Source organism: Podarcis cretensis (genome assembly GCF_951804945.1).
Source record: "Podarcis cretensis genome assembly, chromosome: 14".
Taxonomy (NCBI): Eukaryota; Metazoa; Chordata; class Lepidosauria; order Squamata; family Lacertidae; genus Podarcis; species Podarcis cretensis.
Genome location: NC_137183.1, coordinates 10,631,507 through 10,651,551, shown reverse-complemented (window position 1 = coordinate 10,651,551; position 20,045 = coordinate 10,631,507). Strand labels below are relative to the sequence as shown.

General features: G+C 48.0%; 1 protein-coding gene across 7 annotated transcripts in view; it reads left to right on the top strand.

Annotated features, from left to right (window-relative positions):
• Window positions 1-20,045, top strand: part of AP3B2 (adaptor related protein complex 3 subunit beta 2) — a 76,488-nt gene that overhangs the window by 11,147 nt on the left and 45,296 nt on the right. For 3 of the 7 annotated variants that reach the window (XM_079953180.1, XM_079953181.1, XM_079953182.1), the window contains exons 2-6: window positions 12,686-12,761; window positions 14,719-14,793; window positions 16,235-16,330; window positions 18,366-18,526; window positions 19,842-19,908. In XM_079953180.1, the coding sequence (XP_079809306.1) occupies window positions 12,686-12,761; window positions 14,719-14,793; window positions 16,235-16,330; window positions 18,366-18,526; window positions 19,842-19,908 (475 nt within the window). Of the gene's footprint in view, window positions 1-3,897; window positions 4,450-12,685; window positions 12,762-14,718; window positions 14,794-16,234; window positions 16,331-18,365; window positions 18,527-19,841; window positions 19,909-20,045 lie in introns of those variants that run through there. The other 4 variants (XM_079953178.1, XM_079953177.1, XM_079953176.1 and 1 more) reach the window with 3 other exon arrangements.

The window sequence follows — 20,045 nt, the reverse complement described above, 5'->3', positions numbered from 1 at the left end:
CCACTAATCTACTTCCTATGCCTCCCCTGGAAATATCTCATGGAACTTCTTTGTTCTAAAACCAATTATTGTGTATTTTTTTTTTTTTTAAAAAAAGGCTGCTGTTTTGCACGAAGTACTCTGAAGTCAGCTTTGGTCATATATAGGCTTAAAGGTAAAGGTAAAGGGACCCCTGACCATTAGGTCCAGTCGCAGATGACTCTGAGGCTGCGGCGCTCATCTCGCTTTATTGGCCAAGGGAGCCAGCGTACAGCTTCCGGGTCATGTGGCCAGCATGACTAAGCCGCTTCTGACAAACCAGAGCAGCACACAGAAATGCCGTTTCCCTTCCCGCCGGAGCGGTACCTATTTATTTACTTGCACTTTGACGTGCTTTCGAACTGCTAGGTTGGCAGGAGCAACGGGAGCTCACCCCGTCGCAGGGATTCGAACCGCCGACCTTCTGATAGGCAAGTCCTAGGCTCTGTGGTTTAACCCACAGCACCACCCACGTCCCATTACACAACATTTAATACAAATCCATGCAAGATTCCATACATTTGGGGTTATACCCTTGGCCATCCATCTCCACTTTCAGTAGCAGCAATAAGAAACTTCTAAATGTAGGAGTCCTACATTGCTGTTGGAGAGGAAATTCAGAGCCCAGTCCTATGCATGCCTAATCAGAAGTGAATCCTACAGTTTTCAGTGGTACTCACTCCCTGATTAAGTGTGTTTAGGATTTCAGCCATAGGGGGTAATGATGGAGGAGGTGGGGGTGGGTGTCTAAAGCAGGAATGGGAAACCTATGACCCTCCAGCAGCTGCTTGGACTCCAACTCCCATCAGCCCAAGCTGCCATGGACAATGTTGAAGGATGATGGGAGCTGGAGTCCCAACAGCATCTGAAGGGCTTCCGGTTCCCCAAGCCTGGTCTAAAAGCTTATCAGGTTGAACGGGGCAGAACAGCACTTGTAGAGAAATGTAACAATCCACCAACAAAGGGAAGTGTAATCAGGGAAGACGCTTATCAGCAAGTTCTGTGTGTTGCATCAAATGTAACATCAAAATTTTGCAAGAATAAGTTCACACACTGTATAGCCTTGAGGCTTACGCTTAGAGACTGAAGGCCTGGGGGAAGAATTTGAGTGGTTTCCCCTCCCCATTTTTACATCCTCAGCCCTTCACATCTTTACTTAACATTGGTTAAGGCTGAATGCTTTGCTGCTCCCAATGTTGAGTTGACGGCTCCGGTCCTAACACCGCTTACCTGGGAGTAAGCTCCATTGTATTCCACAGGACTCCTGAGTGGACACAGTTAGGGTTGCACTGTTAAGTGGGGGTAGGCAGATTTGCTTCCCTGCAAAGTTTGAAATGCATGCTGGTTTGAAACAGTGGTGAAGATGATTGACTGTAGTCTCTGGAGTTAACAGTTTTATGGAGAGACCCTCTGTTGCTGGCATCCATCTGTCTAGGGAGACAATGGAGGGGTGTGCCTTTGGGAGCCAAGTCACATTGTCGGAAGGTTACAGCACCTTCTGTGGCTGTAGAGACTGATATAGGAGAGACATGTTTTGTTGCAGCTGGGGCAGAAGATGATGTTCGGTTGGGCCTCTCTCTCTGCTCTTCCCAGAGGTCATTCCCCTCTGGTCGCTGCTGTGGATGCCTAATCTGACTTTATGTCGCCAAGCATTGCCATTGTGCATAAGGGATTCCCATATGGCAGCGTTAATGTTGCTAGCCTTTGTATCATGGAGGAGATGATCTGCCAACAGGCCTGGTGTCTGAAGGCAGCTTCCCATAGAGCATGTCCTTAAGGATCCTGCCATCTTCCCTTCTGTGGACATGGCAATGCCAGCATGGATGTCACTGAGACAGAAGTGCAAACATTCTGGGAATGTGGGCTTGGGAGAGTACATCTTTGAGACTCTGTCCTTTGAAGGTGACCCGGAAACTACAACTAATCCAGAATGCAGCAGCTAGACTGGTGACTGGGAGCAGCTGCCGGGATCATTGGCTCCCAGTACGTTTCCAAGGACAGTTCAAAGTGTTGGTGCTGACCTTTAAGGCCCTAAATGACCTCAGTCCAGTATACCTGAAGGAGCGTCTCCACCTCCATCGTTCTGCCCGGACACTGAGGTCCAGTGTCAAGGGCCTTCTGGCGGTTCCCTCACTGCGAGAAGCCAAGTTACAGGGAACCAGGCAGAGGGCCTTCTCGGTGGTGGCACCCGCCCAGTGGAATGCCCTCCCACCAGATGTCCAAGAGAAAAACAACTACCAAACTTTAGAAGACATCTGAAGGCAGCGCTGTTTAGGGAAGCTTTTAATGGTTAATAGATTATTGTATTTTAGTGTTCTGTTGGAAGCTGCCCAGAGTGGCTGGGGAAACCCAGCCAGATGGGTGGGGTATAAATAATAAATTATTATTATGTGCTTAGGTGTAATGTGGTAAATGAGTCTTGCTGTGTTTGGGGTGGAGGGTTCCTAATTCTGCTGAGTGGGGCTCTGCCCCAAAGTCCTGCCCTCTGGCTTAGAGAAAGGCATAGGAGGGTGTTCCATCTGGTTGAATGCAGAACTGCCTCACCACCCTCAGCCTACCCCTTGCCAGGCCCTGCCCGCCTGCCTTCTTAATTCCAGTGTGTGTGTGTGTGTGTGTGTTTATAGATCTCTGCAGGAAGGATATGGGCAGGGTGGAGGGGTAGATAATTGTTCAGAAGATGGATGGCCCAGGAATGCAATAAATATTCTTTTGCTTATTTAAAATCTTTCTCAGCAGCCTTTCATCCATATACAGTGGTACCTCGGGTTACATACACTTCAGGTTCCATACGCTTCAGGTTACAGACTCCGCTAACCCAGAAATATTACCTCGGGTTAAGAACTTTGCTTCAGGATGAGAACAGAAATCGTGATCCGGTGGCATGGCGGCAGCGGGAGGCCCCATTAGCTAAAGTGGTGCTTCAGGTTAAGAACAGTTTCAGGTTAAGAACGGACCTCCGGAATGAAATAAGTACTTAACCCGAGGTACCACTGTAATACATAATACAGTGGTGCCCCGCAAGACAAATGCCTCGCAAGACGGAAAACTCGCTAGACGAAAGAGTTTTCCGTTTTGGAGGTGCTTCGCAAAACGAATTTCCTATGGGCTTGCTTCGCAAGACGAAAATGTCTTGCGAGTTCCTGCAGTTTTTTCCCCCTCCCCCCCCCTTCTAAGCCGCTAAGCCGCTAAAAGCCGCTAAACTGCTAATAGCGCTAATCCACTAAGCCGTCAATGGGCTTGCTTCGCAAGACGAAAAAACCACTAGACGAAGAGAATCGCGGAACGGATTCTTTTCGTCTTGCGAGGCACCACTTTATGGCAACAAATCATACCGTCAGCCCCATTGCAGCCACCTTATTGAAACGCATTGCATTTCTTTCCTCCAAGAAGCAAAAGTCGCCTCCACATTTCATCCTCACAACAACCCTGCGAGGTAGGTAAGGCAGAGAGAATATGACTGGCCCCAGATTCACCCAGGAAGCAGTTCTGCAAAAGCAGGCATTTGAACAAAGGTGTAGGAGTGTCGCTCCCCATCTCTTTAGATGAGCTAGTTTATCCATGCCCACCCCCTTACAAAAAACAAAGACGAAACAAACGATCCTATTGGTTGGGTTTTTCGCCCACGGGGGTTTGTGGGCTCCTTGCTCACGACGCCTTCCCTCCCCGCGGGAGCGAGGGATTCCCGTGGGCGTTGCCTGGCTTTTCTGCAGGCGGCCGCCAGGTGGCGCTGCTCCTGCCTTCGCCGCCACTTCAGCGTCCCGGGCGGGCGTCTAAGAACCAGCTGCTGCTGCTGCTGCTGCTGCTGCTGCAGCGTCTGGTTTCAGGCAAGAAGGCGGCGGGAGGGACGGGGCCGCTGGCTGGCTGGCTGGCTGGCTGTCGTCGGAGTGGTTGGGAGCTGCAAGAAGACCCGCCTCCAGCCCGGCAAGCCAGCGGCAGCGGCAGACGTGCTAACGTGGCTGGCCGAGCAGGGGGAGGCTGAGCTTTCGAGGGGGCGCACGCCAGGGGAGGGGGGGGGACCATGCTTTCCCTGGCCAGCTTTCCAGCTTCAGCGACCCCCTGAGTTTCGGGACTTGGGAGCTAAGGAGCAACGGGAGTGGGGACTCCCCCACCAAGCAAACCTTGACTCAGCCGTCTAGGGTCGCCCGCTCTCCCCGCTGCTGAAAGGCGGTCCGTGCGCCCCGCGTCCCTTTCGGAGATGCAGAAGCTGCTGCAACAGCTGCCCGCCAGCGCGGCCAACTTGGTGAAGTCCCAGCAGACGGGGGCGGCGGCGGGCGAGGATGCCAAAAGCCCCGTCTGGGTGCCCGACGGCGCCCAACAGAGTTGGTACAGCACGTTGGAAGGCGATGAATCCAGGCAGCTCAAGGCGCCCGAGCAAGACGTGGTCTCCCAGCACGAGAGCAGCCTCGACGGCAGCGTGGTGCAGCCGCTACGGTAGGGTGGGCTGCTGCTTTGGGGGGGGGGGGCGCTCCCCGCGCCTTCTCCGGCTAAACGGGCGAGGTTATCAGTTGCCATCGCCGTCGGTGAAGGGTGCTTTAAGGGATGCAAGCAAGCAGGCTCCTCCCCTGGAGGTTGCAAGGGGTAGAGAGCCCTTTACAAGCCGGAGGCCGCATTCCCACCTGAGCAACTTTCCAGGGGCCACATGCCGGGGGGGGGGCAGGGACAGAGGGAAAAGTGGGCGGGACAATGAATGTAAATTGTATCTGTGTTCTGTAGGCTGGTTTGTGTGCACTCTCTCATGCCCTTCTCAAAATCTCCTTCTGGGAAAGCAAGAGGCACTTATCAGTGTTCAAGGACACATTCCAGCCAGGCAAAAACACTCAAGGCGAAGCAAGCCAAAGAGGCATAGGCATAGGCAGGGGGGCAGCAGCCCCCCCGCCAAATCAAGTACAGTGGACTCTCGGGTTGTGAATGTGATCTGTGTGGGATGCATGTTCGCAACCTGCAGTGGTGCATGCGCGGGTTGCAGTTTGGTGCTTCTGCGCATGCGCAAAGCGCAGTGTAGTGCTTCTGTGCATGCACGACCTCTGAAACCCAGAAGTAACCAGTTCCAGTACTTCCGGGTTTTGGCGGTCCGTAACCCGGAAAAACACAACCTGAAGTGTCTGTAACCCGAGGTATGACTGTAAATAAATAAAAATACTTAACTAACTGACTAATTGCATCACAGATAACTCTGTACTGTCCCCCTCCCACAATATAATGCTTGCCTCCCCTAAAATAAATTCTGGCTACGCCCATGCAGAGAGGGCTGCTAGCTTAGGAGGGGGTGAGGCATGGAGGGAGAGCTAGGTAGAAGGGCTTGGAGGGCTGCATTTGGCCCTAAGATTCCCCACACTTCATGTAAAGCAGGCTTTCCCAAGCTTGGTTCTCCAGCTGTTTTTGGACTACAACTCCCATCATCCCTAGCTAGCTGAACCAGTGGTCAGGGATGATGGGAGTTGTAGTCCAAAAACAGCTGGAGAAACTAATTCCTATCTTGCTATATGCTGCACTTCCGTATATTCAGGGGCTGAAAACCTGTGGCCCTCCACCTGTATGTTATTAGTCTTCAACTCCCATCAACCCCAGCTGGTATGGCCTACAATCAGGAATGATGGGAGTTGTAGTCCAACAACATCTGGTAGGCTAGTGGTTCCCCCTTCCCATTGCTAACCTCTCATTGAACTCAGTGGGACTTCAAGCAGACATGCAAACCACCTTTTTGGTATTCAGGTATTTTTGCAAAGATTTGGGCTGTTATCCCTCCCTTCTACTCTGTGAATGCTTAGGGGAGAATAATTGTCAGTGTAGTAGCTATTTTGGGGTAGTTAGGGCTATCCCGCCCAGTTAAAGTAATGTTAATCAATTAATTAAATTAAAAAGACGCCTGCTCCTTGGGAGAAAGGCGATGGCAAACCTAGACAGCGTCTTAAAAAGCAGAGACATCACCTTGCCAACAAAGGTCCGTATAGTTAAAGCCATGGTTTTCCCAGTAGTGATGTATGGAAGTGAGAGCTGGACCAGAAAGAAGGCTAATCGCCGAAGAATTGATGCTTTTGAATTCTGGTGCTGGAGGAGACTCTTGAGAGTCCCATGGACTGCAAGAAGATCAAACCTCTCCATTCTTAAGGAAATCAGCCCTGAGTGCTCACTGGAAGGACAGATCGTGAAGCTGAGGCTCCAATACTTTGGCCACCTCATGAGAAGAGAAGACTCCCTGGAAAAGACCCTGATGTTGGGAAAGATGGAGGGCACAAGGAGAAGGGGACGATAGAGGACGAGATGGTTGGACAGTGTTCTCGAAGCTACAAACATGAGTCTGACCAAACTGCGGGAGGCAGTGGAAGACAGGAGTGCCTGGCGTGCTCTGGTTCATGGGGTCATGAAGAGTCGGACACGACTAAACGACTAAACAACAACAACAAATCAATTAATTGTGTGAGCTTTGAATGCACAAATTAAGATTTGTTGCTTACAAACAGAGTTTGTCATAATGGAGATGGACATAACAAATGAGATGAGGGATAGAACAAAATTAAACTTTTTTTAAAAAAACAACTTTGTTAAATTGGAGGGTTAACCCAGAGAATACAATAATTACTGAGGCCACCTTAACCAATTATAGACTGAAAAGTCCATCGTACCAGTTTTTTTGATATTAACTATTAACCATGCGCAAATTAGATATTCAATATTTCTAAAGGGAGGGGGTGTGCTTTGTGGTTTTTTTAATCCTAGAATTGGAGAATGATGGAATTGTAGAGTTGAAAGGGACCCCAAGGATGTCCTGCTCCCTGTAGTGCAGAAATCTCAACATGTAGTTCCCATCCAATCTGAAACCATACCAGACACTGCTTTGCTTTGCAAATGTGCTAGCACTTTTTTTTTGCTGCTGCACCACCATGTATGTGTCTGATTCAGCAGGTAGTGTGTTGCAAAAATGCTTCTCCTATTTATTCACTAATGCCTCTGAATGCCCCTTGCTGTGTTTCACAAGTATGGGGAGTGCTGCTGTGCTGTATTCTTGACCTGTTTGGTGGCTTCCCAAACATATCTGGTTGATCACCATGAGAGCAGGATTTTGGGTCTTTGGTCTGATCCAGCAGGGCTAATCTTTAAGTTACCTTGTGCAGGAGGAGTGCAAGTTGCCATGTGTCTTCTACAGTTCTTCTTAGTACTTGGATTACGGTAATAGTTGTTGTTTTGTTTTTTAAATCTCTTTGGTTAATTGAGCACACTTCTTTTAGTTGTTCAGAATATTTTGTATGTAGTATGTTAAGCTAATTCGTTGACCAAGGTTGCAATATGCTGACCACACTTACCCAAATGTAAAACGTGACTTCTGAGTAGAGGTGGTTAGGACTGCAGTCTAAAACTGTAATTCTGAAGTTGCTTACATGGGAGCAAATCCCATTTAACACTGTGATTGACTTCTTGTTTTGTTTAATGTGTCATGGAAGGGTCCAGTCCCTGAATGTCTTAGCTACTTGGATTCCTCTATCTTCTACCAGCTTGGTCGGCTCTTACGACTGGAGAGATGCTTTGGCATGATGGGTCAAGCCTGGTAGAAGCTCCCTGTGGTCACCCAAAGCACACACCAAAGGGAATACTTGGGGACCGCAGGCAGTGGTGCAATTTTAGACAGACTGAGGGACTGGATCCTTATCTCTGCCCACCCCAGGTAGGCCAAGTTTGAAATCAAACTGTACAGTGCTTTGCAAGCCCCATTGCATCTCTAGCAAAACCCTGTGCACCAGACTTTGTAAGCACCGACAATCGGCTTTAAATTGGACATTGTTTGACCAGGATAGCCTTCCAGGCCAAATGGAGAGTCCCAATGAGGCCCACGGGCTGGAGGTTGCCCACTACTGTTTTAGATCCTGGACTTAATGGTGCTATTGGGTGGCGCTCCTAAGATGGCAATGTGCATTACATGCTTCAAAATGTGAGCAGCCAGCTCTACTGTGTTTGAAGGGTGCCCTTCTGCTCATTCTGCAGAGTGGGCCTCTGATCTTCTATCCTAAAGTCCTATCCTGATGGTACCACTGGAGGCATATATAGAAAGAGAGACTGAAACGGAACTGGAAGGCTTTTGCATAGATGTGGCAAAAGCTGAGTCCTACCGGCTGGCCAGTGTTGTGCTTTCTCCATGGCTGGGGAGATAACCTGTAGCCTCCACCTAAGGATGCCAGCTGGCTATGCATGATCTCAGCCTGGAGTTTAATGCCTGGCATGGACACGTTTGTGAAATGCCTGGCATTGATGTTGCTGTGGCAACTGCCTCTGAGCCACGGCTTCTTTTTCAGGCTGCTGTGAATAAATTCCGGAGGGGGATAAATATTTCACAGGCTGCTGTGGGTTTGGATTCCTTTTGTGCAAGCGGTTTGCCAGGATCGAGTTTCTCTCCCTGCCTCTGTTCCTTTTGTGTGTTTGCTCCTTCAGTCTCCACTGGAGGAAGGGAGGCTTCCTCTGGGAAGCAGAGTCTGGAGGAACTCTATGGTATGCTAATTAGCTGTGGCCCTATGAAGAGTGGGGATATGGCTCAGCAGCCCTGCCCCATGCATGTGTGGATGTAGCTGGGCTTCATTTCTCAACATGGCTTTGCCAAAGACTTTGTCCGTTGACCCTCCTGTGAAAAGGGCAGATTCCATGCTAGGGGTCATTGAAAATAAAATCGAAAATAAAACTTTCAATATCGTAGCGCCATTATACAAATCTAAGGTACAACCACAACTGGAACATTGTGTACAGTTCTGGTTGCCTCACCTCAAAAAGGATACAGTGGTACCTTGGGTTACAGACGCTTCAGGTTACAGACTCCGCTAACCCAGAAATAGTACCTCGGGTTAAGAACTTTATTTCAGGATGAGAACAGAAATCGTGTGGCGGCGTCACAGTGGCAGTGGGAGGCCCCATTGGCTAAAGTGGTATCTCAGGTTAAGAACAGTTTCAGGTTAACAACGGACCTCCAGAACGAATTGAGTTCTTAACTTGAGGTACCACTGTTCTGTAGAGTTTGAGAAGGTTCAGAAATGGCAACTAAAATGAGTGATTCTCCTATGAAGAAATGTTGCAATTTTTGGCACGTTTTAGTTTAGAAAAAAAAGCAAGCATCAGGTGACGTGATGGAAATTTGCAAAATGACGCCTGGCATAGAAGAAGAAGAAGAGTTTGGATTTGATATCCCGCTTTATCACTACCCAAAGGAGTCCCAAAGCGGCTAACATTCTCCTTTCCCTTCCTCCCCCACAACAAACACTCTGTGAGGTGAGTGGGGATGAGAAACTTCAAAGAAGTGTGACTAGCCCAAGGTCACCCAGCAGCTGCATGTGGTGGAGCGGAGACTCAAACCCAGTTCCCCAGATTACGAGTCTACCGCTCCTAACCACTACACCACACTGGCTCTAGAAGACCTGAAGGGACCATCTCATCCAACCCCCTTCAGGAATATGCAGCTCTCCCATGAGAGGATCGAACCTGCAACCTTGGTGTTACCAGCACCACGCTCTAAGCAACTGTGTCACGCATGATGCCATGCTAGCTCACCAAGCTCCACCCCTGAGCCATCAGCCACTTCCCTTTAGCATTGAAACTAGACTTGGGATGGAGGCAGTGGACAGAGAAAAGCTCTTCTCATGAAGTTAGAACTGGTGGACATCCCCATGAATGCTAGAACTATAGACCTTACTCTGAGGCAGAGATGGCCACAAACTTGGGTGGTTTAAAAAAAGGATTAGGCAGATTCATGGAGGAGGGGCCCATCAATGGCTACTAGCCATGATGACTGTGCTCTCCCTGGACAGTCCAAGACTATAATGCTTCTGAATGCCAGATGCTGGAAAATACAGGAAGGGAGAGTGCTATTGTGCTTGTGAGTTTCCGCAGGCATCTGCATGGCCACTGTGAGAACAGGATACTGGACTTGATGGGCCATTGGTGTGATCCTGAAGGATCTTCCTTTTTTTAAAAAATGATAATTTTTATCTGGTTTTGCAAATATAGAATTATAACAGTACAATACAAAATACATATCCTTATTTAGAGATTTGTCTGAATCTCTGGACTTCACACCTTCCCCTTCATGGGTCTTATTGTCATCCTTTTCAACTGCATATTATTTCATAATCCACATATCTCTCTATTTTGTCCATAATATTTGCTACATTACAAGTGTTATTGAACTCCTGCTAGTGTTTTCATCTGCTTACAGTGGTCCCTTAGATAAATTTTAAAAAATTCCCATTCTTTGTTGAAGTTTTGATCTTCATGGTTCCTGAACTTTGCGTTCAGCCTTTCCATTTCAGCACAGTCCAACAGCTTAATTTGCCATTCCTCTCTGGTAGGGACTTTATCTTCTTTCCATCTCTGAGCTAGTAGTATCCTTGCGGCTGTTGTCGCATGCATAAAAAGTCTTTTCTGCTCCTTTGGAATATCAGTACCCACAATTCCTAATAAAAAAGCTTCTGGGTTTTTTTTTACAAAAGTTTTTTAAAAACATTCCCCCCCCCATTTAATTATGTGAGGGAAGAGTATGGTTGCTCACGAGTAAACAGCCAGGACTCTGACCTGCCTTTTTACAGGTTTTATTTGGTGCAAACTATGTACAGTGCAGACACCCAAAGTTCATGTCTCCCTCAGTTGCTAGCAGATTCCGAGAGTGGGCTTTTCCTGTCCCCCCCCCCCAGCATAAGAACCTCCACACGCCCAGTCTCCACCTTTTTCCCTTATGCTTGACACCCCTGCCAAAACTAGGCAACGGAAGTTGCATCTCTTTTTGCCTCCCTGGGATCGGTGCTGGGGCTCTCAGATAAGTCTGTGAGCCTTTGCCTCCCCTCTCCCCATCTGTCTTCTTCCATTTCGCCTGAGGCTTCGCTGACACCAGTCTCTGACAAAGTGTTGTTGTTGTTTAGTCGTTTAGTCGTGTCCGACTCTTCGTGACCCCATGGAACAGAGCACGCCAGGCACTTCTGTCCTCCACTGCCTCCCGCAGCTTGGTCAGACTCATGCTGGTAGCTTCAAGAACACCATCCAACCATCTCATCCTCTATTGTCTCCTTCTCCTTGTGCCCTCCATCTTTCCCAACATCAGGGTCTTTTCCAGGGAGTCTTCTCTTCTCATGAGATGGCCAAAGTATTGGAGCCTCAGCTTCACAATCTGTCCTTCCAGTGAGCACTCAGGGCTGATTTCCTTAGGAATGGATGTGTTTGATCTTCTTGCAGTCCATGGGACTCTCAAGAGTCTCCTCCAGCACCATAATTCAAAAGTATCAATTCTTCGGCGATCAGCCTTCTTTCTGGTCCAGCTCTCACTTCCATACATCACTACTGGGAAAACCATAGCCTTTACTATACGGACCTTTGTTGGCAAGGTGATGTCTCTACTTTTTAAGATGCTGTCTAGGTTTGTCATTGCTTTCCTCCCAAGAAGCAGGCGTCTTTTAATTTCGTGACTGCTGTCACCATCTGCAGTGATCATGGAGCCCAAGAAAGTAAAATCTCTCACTGCCTCCATTTCTTCCCCTTCTATTTGCCAGGAGGTGATGAGCCCAGTGGCCATGATCTTCGTTTTTTTTATCACGTTTGGTCAAAACTCTCCACTATGACCTGTTCATCTTGGGTGCCCTGCTCGGCATAGTTCATAGCTTCTCTGAGTTATTCAAGCCCCTTTGCCACGGCAAGGCAGTGATCCATGAAGGAGAAAGTGTTACTGCTGATCAAAGTGAGAGGCTCTCTGTATGTTCCTACCTCCCTCCCACCTCTTGATGGCAGTCCCCTGACTCATTATATATGATTTCTGGGATCCTGCAGGCTCTTCCTAATTTCTTACATGAGAGTGTTCTTGTGCTTGAATCCTGCAGCCACCTGGTCTGCCACTCTGAAAACAAGATGCTGGACTGGATTGGGTCACTAGCCTGATCCAGGAAGGCTCTTCTGAAGTTCTTATGGAACTCTTATACAGAGAGATGGATCTGCCTTGGAATTCAGTAATGCAAGGAGTGCTATGCCAAAGACCCATTTAGTCCACCATCCTATTCTCACCAGTTGCCTGTGCGATACCCACAAACAGGACCTGAGTGCAATATTAACATGGGCACTTTTGAATTTGTTAGGGTTCTGGTCATTTCTCTTCCCCCGGTCCCGGATCAGTCCCCCTGCCCTGGGAGAGAGAAAGGGAAAGGGTACCATATATAGACTTCGCTTTTCCAGCAGATCTGGATCAAAGTTGAATCCAGTAGAACCAGTCTGAGCCTTGAGAAGTTCATAGAGCTGAAAGAGGAAGTGGAAAAACTTCCTCCTTCAACTTTTATGTACTTTTCGAGGGAGAAAAAGATAACCACCCTTAGTGCCTCATAACTAAGAGGGAATTGTGTGGGTTGTGGTGGGTCTGAGGCTTTGTGGGTGTTAGAGGAAACCTCAAGGAGACCCTTGCACTGTGTGGCAACCTCTCCATGTTTCTCACTACTCTTCAGGTATCTGGCAAAGTGGTCTCCAACTTACGGAAGCATCTGCATGCTTACCTGGGAGTGAGCCATATTGAACTCAGTGGAATTTTTATTTCTTTTAGTAGGATGATGCTGCAAATCTGCTAGCCTTAAAAGCGGCTCTAGATCCTGCAACAGTGAGCACCGCTACCACCTCCTTGGAACGTATCTGTGCCCATGGCATGATTTTTCTGTATGTTTTGCAGACACGATGACCTGAAGGAGATGCTGGACAGCAACAAGGATTCTCTGAAGCTCGAGGCCATGAAGCGGATTGTAGCGGTAAGTTTCCTGCTTGCGACTTGGCTACGGCGTGAGAATAGGGAATTGTACTCTTGGGGTGAAACCTGGAACAACCAACCGAGCTTTGCTGCTGACAGTCTTTGCTGTTGATGCTCTCTCAGTGCTTGGCAAAAGGGCCCTGCCATCCACCTGTACAGTGGTATCTTGGTTCTCGAATGGCTTGGCTCCCAAACAAATCGGCTCCCGAACACCGCAAACCCAGAAGTAAGTGTTCCGGTTTGTGAACGTTTTTTGGAAGCTGAACATCCAACGTGGCTTCTGCTTGTCTGCAGGAAGATCCTGCAGCCAATCAGAAGCTGTGCCTTGGTTTTCGAATGGTTCCAGCAGACTCCTGGAACGGATTAAGTTTGACAACCAAGGTGCCGCTGTATTAGGCCCTGGCACTAATGCCTGCAGCGTTGCCCTGGCACTTAATAGGTTGTCTGTTCCTTGTACACAGCTGTGAGTACCACTCCCTGCCCCACCCAATACTCCAAAATTTTGATCTGAGGCCTCGATCATGAGAGTCAAACCAGACAAGATATAAGCAATTGTGCACATTAAAAAAAAGTAATTGGCAGCTGTGGAGGGCCCATGATGCTGTTTACTTAAAACACACATTTGCACACTTGCTGACTGAGTGAATAATGTCAGGTCCAGAGACCCAATTTGTACCATCTTCACTATTCATTTAAAGCAGGATCTTACTACTTTAAACAGTCACGGCTTCCCCCATCTATGGGAGAAAAAAGGCTAAGGACTAAACCCTACACAAATCCAGAGTGGAGTCCCTAAGAGGGTTGGATGGCGCCTTGTGGTGTAGTGGTTAAGAGCGGTAGTCTCGTAATCTGGGGAACTGGGTTCCCGTCTCCGCTCCTCCACATGCAGCTGCTGGGTGACCTTGGGCTAGTCACACTTCTCTGAAGTCTCTCAGCCCCACTCACTTCACAGGAGTGAAGGGGGAGGAAGGGAAAGGAGAATGTTAGCCGCTTTGAGACTCCTGAAGGGGACTGAAAGGCGGGATATCAAATCCAAACTACTACTCCTCTTCCTCCTCCTCCTCCTCCTCTTCTTCTTCTTCTTCTTCTTCTTCTTTGCCTCCTTCCAGCCAAGCTGGTGCCAAAGGTATTGCCTTGCTTTCCTCTGGACCACATGAGTGAGGCCGAGAGAGGGGACTTCTTGTCTGGGTAGCCCAGGACCTCCAGCCACAGGCCTGTGTCCCAGAGAGGTCACTTCAGTGCTGCTAACACAGCAAAAACTTCCTCTAAAGAATCCTGGGAACTGTGGTTTGTTAAGGTTGCTGACAGTTGTTAGGAGACCCTGTGCCGCTCACGCAGTTCCAGTTCCCAGAGTGGTTTCACAGTTTAGTTGCATTTCCTAGGGAACTCTGGAATTGTAGCTGTGGGAGGGGGGAATCGGGATCTCCTAACAACTTCCAGCATACTTAGCAAACTACAGTTCCCAGGATTATTTAGGGGGATGAGACTGCTTTAAATACAGACTGCAGATGGGCCCTCTGATTGAATTTTTGAATTGAAAGATCCACGGTCATCTGGTCAAGCTAAGTGCAGGAGTTTTGTAATTCAAGTGACAGATGGCCGTCACGTCTGTGGTTCAGCAAAGGAGAACCCACTCCTCATTTTGTTTTGAGTTTCCAGGCCCCATCAGCAACCAGTCCTTTCCCTGAATTTTACGGGGGTTCATCCTTTCTCTATAGCTCCCCTGCACTCTCTTGGAGAGGAACACCTAACCGCTGCAATTTTAATGGGCTTCTTGGGAGGTCAGGAATAGCAGTGGGCGATGTGTAGTTTGATGTGTTTCCTACTATAAAGATACTGGAAGTGACAGGGCACCAGGGTACACACGGGAGGGGTGGTAGCAACTGACCAATTAAAAGTGGGGGTGCTTAGTTCAGATTTCTTGACTAGCTACCCCACTGCTGTTTCTCTTCTCCCAGATGATTGCACGAGGCAAGAATGCATCCGATCTCTTCCCAGCTGTGGTAAAAAATGTGGCTTGCAAGAATATAGAGGTAAGCTGCTGTTGTTATTACTTTCCTTTCTTTTTATATGCTGCTCAATGCTAAAATAGGGAAAATATCATACAATCCCTTGCAGACAACGGCAGCAGTCTGGGGCAGTTTATCCATGTCTTTTTCTTAAGTGGCTGCTTTTAGCTTGTACAGATAGTCTGGAAGAACATGGGCCCTCTGAACATTGTTGGACTCCATTAGTCTAGATAAGTCTAGATAAGACTTTTCCCAATCTAGGGTGACTAGAGAACAGCTATCCAGCCCACATGAGACCTTTAATGCATTGATTTCTGTACAACAGAGGGACTCTCAGAGAACTGCTGTGGTTTCCTGGAAAGAAGGTTGCCGGGTAATTTGAGCTGGAATAGCAGGGATTGGGAACACGTGTCCCTCCAGATATTGCTGGACTACAGCTCCCATGGGTCAGGCTGGCTGGGGCTAATGGGAGCTGGAGTCCAGCCACATCCTGAAGGCTACAGACTCCATGTGATATAATGTCATGGCTTATAATGGGAGCAACAAGCCAAGAAGTCCCTGGTTCAGTTCCCCATCTCCACTCCTGTCCAATCTATAATGCTTGCCCTACCCTTACAGTGTTGTTTTACAGATTTCTGAGATCATGTACTAAAATATAAGGCTGAGTCCTGATTACCTCAAGGAACATCTCTTTCCCACCCCCACTCCAACATTTAAGATTGAGTAATGTGTCTCTGCTTAAAATCTCATATTGCATGGTGACCACTCTTCTTTGTGGTAGCCCCAAAACTCTATCTCACAGGAAGCCCCCTGGGATCCTTCCCTTTTGTCTTTAGTTATGTCTATTGCTGGTTCTAATTGTTTTGAATTTCTTTTTGTGTTCTGTTAAGATAATTATGATGTAAAATGCATTTAAATAGATTGTGATTCAGTTGTCTTCTATTTATCTTTATGCACCCTTTTGGAAACTGGCTCCAAAATGTTTCAAGTAAATAAAAAAGGAAGAAGTATTTTGCTTTAGAAGTGCCGTTGCTGTCACCGTAAAGACAAGGTGACCAGCCAATCTTCCCCTAGGCGTTGAAAGTGATTCCAAAGTGCAACCACGTTGGACACTAAAATAGATGGCCTTGAGGAAAGTGTGGCACAAAGGATTCTGGGAGAAATCCACTCTCCTGGAATGCTTTTTGCATGGCCAGACATTGCTCAAAGTGCTAAATTGAGGGTGGGACACTGTGGTCCTCCAGATGCTCTTGAACTTAGTTCCCATCATCCCTGACCTTTGACCATTGTGGATTTTGCTTATTTTCCTCTTCCCTCCCTTTTCCAGGCCAATGGAAGGTGCCTTGCTGTATCAGCGCTTCCTCCTTGCTGTCCCTCAGAAAGCCTTCATTGTAGAGTTTGGGGTGGGGGGAGCAAAAACTGGTGGCTTGCTTAGTTCCAACTAAGGATGCTTTTCCTCTGGCAGGTGAAGAAGCTTGTGTATGTTTACCTGGTCCGATACGCAGAGGAACAGCAAGATTTGGCCCTGCTCTCCATCTCTACCTTCCAGAGAGGACTCAAGGTTGGATGATTTTTTGGGAGGGGGGAGGCAGAGTCTAAGCTTTGCTTTTGTCATTGAGAGTTGCTCTAGGGTGGAGCGAATATATGACAGACTTCTCAAACTGCTTCCTGAGGTCCAAAGTGGGCACTTTCCACCTTGCAAATAGCAGGAGGTGGGGAGCTTGATTGGGTGTGTGACAGGGCAAAGGCTTCATGCTCCCCCTACAGTGGAGGCTGGTCCATTTGGATGAATGGAGCACTGCCCCATTAACCTCACTCTGCCTTCCTCCAGGCCCTACCTGCCTGCCTTCTTACTACCTGGGCAACTCAAGATCCAGGTCAATTTCAAATAGTTATTTAGAGAGATAGCTGGATTGCCTATGCTTGTCAGTTTCCCCTTCCTAAGTCTTGGTAGTTCTCTTCAGCAGGAAGAAGAATGGGACCAAACTAGAATCAGTTGATTCTGCTGGTCATTGGCTCTAGCGCCACCTACTGTTGACCTCCCTTTTGCCCCACCTCTCCCAATGGCCGCTAGTCATCACTGCCCTGCTCCCAGCTATTGTTTAGTTTTCATTTTTACAAAAGGCTGCTATACAATGCCAAGCTCCATGGCAAACATCACCTCTAGTTTGATCATTAGATTATTCTGTGTTTTCAGAGGGTAACCTCCCCTTGCCCCCCTCCAAACATGTAACATTTCCTCTTTGCCAGGATTGCCAAACTAGGCTTCCTAAGATGCTGCTCTTTTTGTGAGTCGGGTTTTAATCTTCTACAACCATCGTTGCCAAAGGAGACTTGGGAGTTCGTCTCTGAGTCTCAGTTGACAAGCTCAGGTTTCCTGCTGGGGTATAAATCAACCAGGCACGGCTGAGTTTGACCGAAGGAAACATGACACTTGTGAACAGAAGGAGAGACCTCATGAAAGAGATCTGGAGGAAAGGGGGCTTCTTGATGTTGCTGGGCTATTTTACATTGAACTGGCTCCCATGTAGCTTGAGAGAATTCCTTGTGAATATAGAAACACAGAAAGCTGCTTTACACAGAGTCAACTCTTGGTTCATCTAGCGCAGTTTTGTCTAAACTGACTGGCCGTGGCTCTCCAGGGTTTCAGGCAAGACTTTTTCAACCCTACCTAGAGATGGGCTTTCTGCAAGCAGGGCAGATGTTCTGCCACAGAATGAATTAATTTTTACTGCTAAAAGCTATAAGCCATCACAATTTGTCACAATGCATAGGATACAAATAATTGATTTAAAACTGAACAACAGCAAAGCAAGCATATAAAAATGCAAAAATCACTCTTGCATAAGTTTAGGATCATTGGACAGCCAAGGGTTCCACATCTCTGGTCTAATGTAAGGAGACGGCAAGAGGAGGAACCAAGCTAAAAAAAGGTAAAAGGACCCCTGACCATTAGGTGCAGTCGTGGCCGACTCTGGGGTTGCAGCGCTCATCTCGCTTTATTGGCCGAGGGAGCCGGCGTACAGCTTCCGGGTCATGTGGCCAGCATGACTAAGCCGCTTCTGGCGAACCAGAGCAGTGCACGGAAACGCCGTTTACCTTCCTGCCGGAGCAGTACCTATTTATCTACTTGCAATTTGACGTGCTTTCAAACTGCTAGGTTGGCAGGGGCAGGGACTGAGCAATGGGAGCTCACCCCGTTGCAGGGATTCGAACCACCAACCTTCTGATCAGCAAGTCCTAGGCTCTGTGGTTTAACCCACAGCGCCACCCGCGTCCCTAGCTGTATGTAAAATACAGCTTAGTGGTTTTATTCTTTTGCCTCCCTAGCAAGGAGTTGTCTCTCCCAGGAACAGATGGTGTTGTGGCTTAGGGACGAGGAACCTTTGACCTTTGAACTACAACTCCCATCAGGCATGGCAAGCATGGCCAGTGTCCACAGGTTGGTGGGAATTGCAGCTGAGCAATATTGGAAGAGCCAGGAGTTCCCCACACCAGCTGTAGATTTATTGGGATGGAGATTATCCTGAACCCCTTCCTGGTGGAAAAGGTGTGCTAGGCTTGAGTGCCTGATGCAAACCTCCTCTTTGCCGCAGGATCCCAATCAGCTGATCCGAGCCAGCGCCCTCCGCGTTCTCTCCAGCATCCGTGTGCCCATTATTGTGCCCATCATGATGCTAGCCATCAAGGAGGCGGCTTCTGACATGTCCCCCTATGTACGCAAAACGGCGGCTCATGCCATCCCCAAGCTGTACAGGTAAGTTTGAGCCTCTTCCTTTCGCTTCTTCCAGCCTCTTTTTAAGGCCCCAGAACCCAGACTGCCTTTACAGACTTGCAGAACCTTCATTCATTTGTGCTATTGGAAAGTGAAAGCAGCATGCTGTGTTTGCATGCTGGAATTCCATGGTTCCTTTTCCTTTTCCTAAAGCTCCTTTTGCACTATTGCTTAACTAAGGTAAAGGTAAAGGGACCCCTGACCATTAGGTCCAGTCGTGGCCGACTCTGGGGTTGCGGCGCTCACCTCGCTTTATTGGCCCGAGGGAGCCGGCGTGCAGCGTCCGGGTCATGTGGCCAGCATGACTAAGCCGCTTCTGACGAATCCAGAGCAGCACATGGAAACACCATTTACCTTCCTGCCGGAGTGGTACCTATCTATCTACTTGCACTTTGACATGCTTTCGAACTGCTAGGTGGGCAGGAGCAGGGACCGAGCAACAGGAGCTCACCCTGTCACGGGGATTTGAACTGCCGACCTTCTGATCGGCAAGTCCTAGGCTCTGTGATTTAAGCCACAGCGCCACCCGTGACCTCCTAATTCCTGTTGTTCAGGAATTGTAAACAAACAAAATCAAGTGCAGTTTTTAATGATTCAGTTTGACTTCCTGATTCAAAATGGTATCCAGTTGTATCCAAACATAGAGGAAAACCTGCTCTTTCATCTCAGGAGCCATCATACAAAATCTGGTTATGATACCTTTGGTTGGTTGGCATCCATCTGTCTCAGGAGACAATGGAAGAGTATTCCTTTGAGGGTGAAGTCAAACTGTTGGAGACTAATATTGCCTGCTGTGGTTGTAGAAGAGACAGTTTTGTTGTGCAGACACATGTGTACTGTTAAGTTGTGGTTGAACATATCAGAAGACACAGCGATTCTTCAAACAGCTCTTGTTTATTCACAGGCCACAACAGAACTGAACTGAAGGGTTCAGCCAGCCTGCTTATATAGAGCTCCACTACAACGCAACAGTAACCATTTTCTGTAACTATCCAATCACTGAACGTCACTTTCAATCCCTTATTTGCATATGTGGACCTGAGTGAAAACTAGCTACAGTATCCCCCTGCTGGCCCAGGGTGAGAATTTCAGTACATAACATGTACCATGGCATTCCTGCTTTCTGCGCTTCAACCTTACGAGTTGGAAAGCTAGACGATAACTCAATTATTTTCTCTTCATCAGGCTATAGGATATGCCTTCCTCCACCCCCAGAGACAACTACATTGAGTGCCACCTCGTGACTGAAGTGTATAATAACACTTATCAACACTGATTTTGTCTTTCTTCTTTTCAGCCTTGATTCAGACCAAAAGGACCAATTAATAGAGGTCATCGAAAAGCTTCTGTCAGATAAGACAACTGTGAGTAAGCAAGGCATATCTGAAGCATTTTTTATTTGGGTGGGGATGAACACATTGATTTAAAAAGCACTAAAGGTATTGTAACACCTTAAAGACCAACCAATTTATTATGGCATACATTTTTGTAGGCTAGAAAA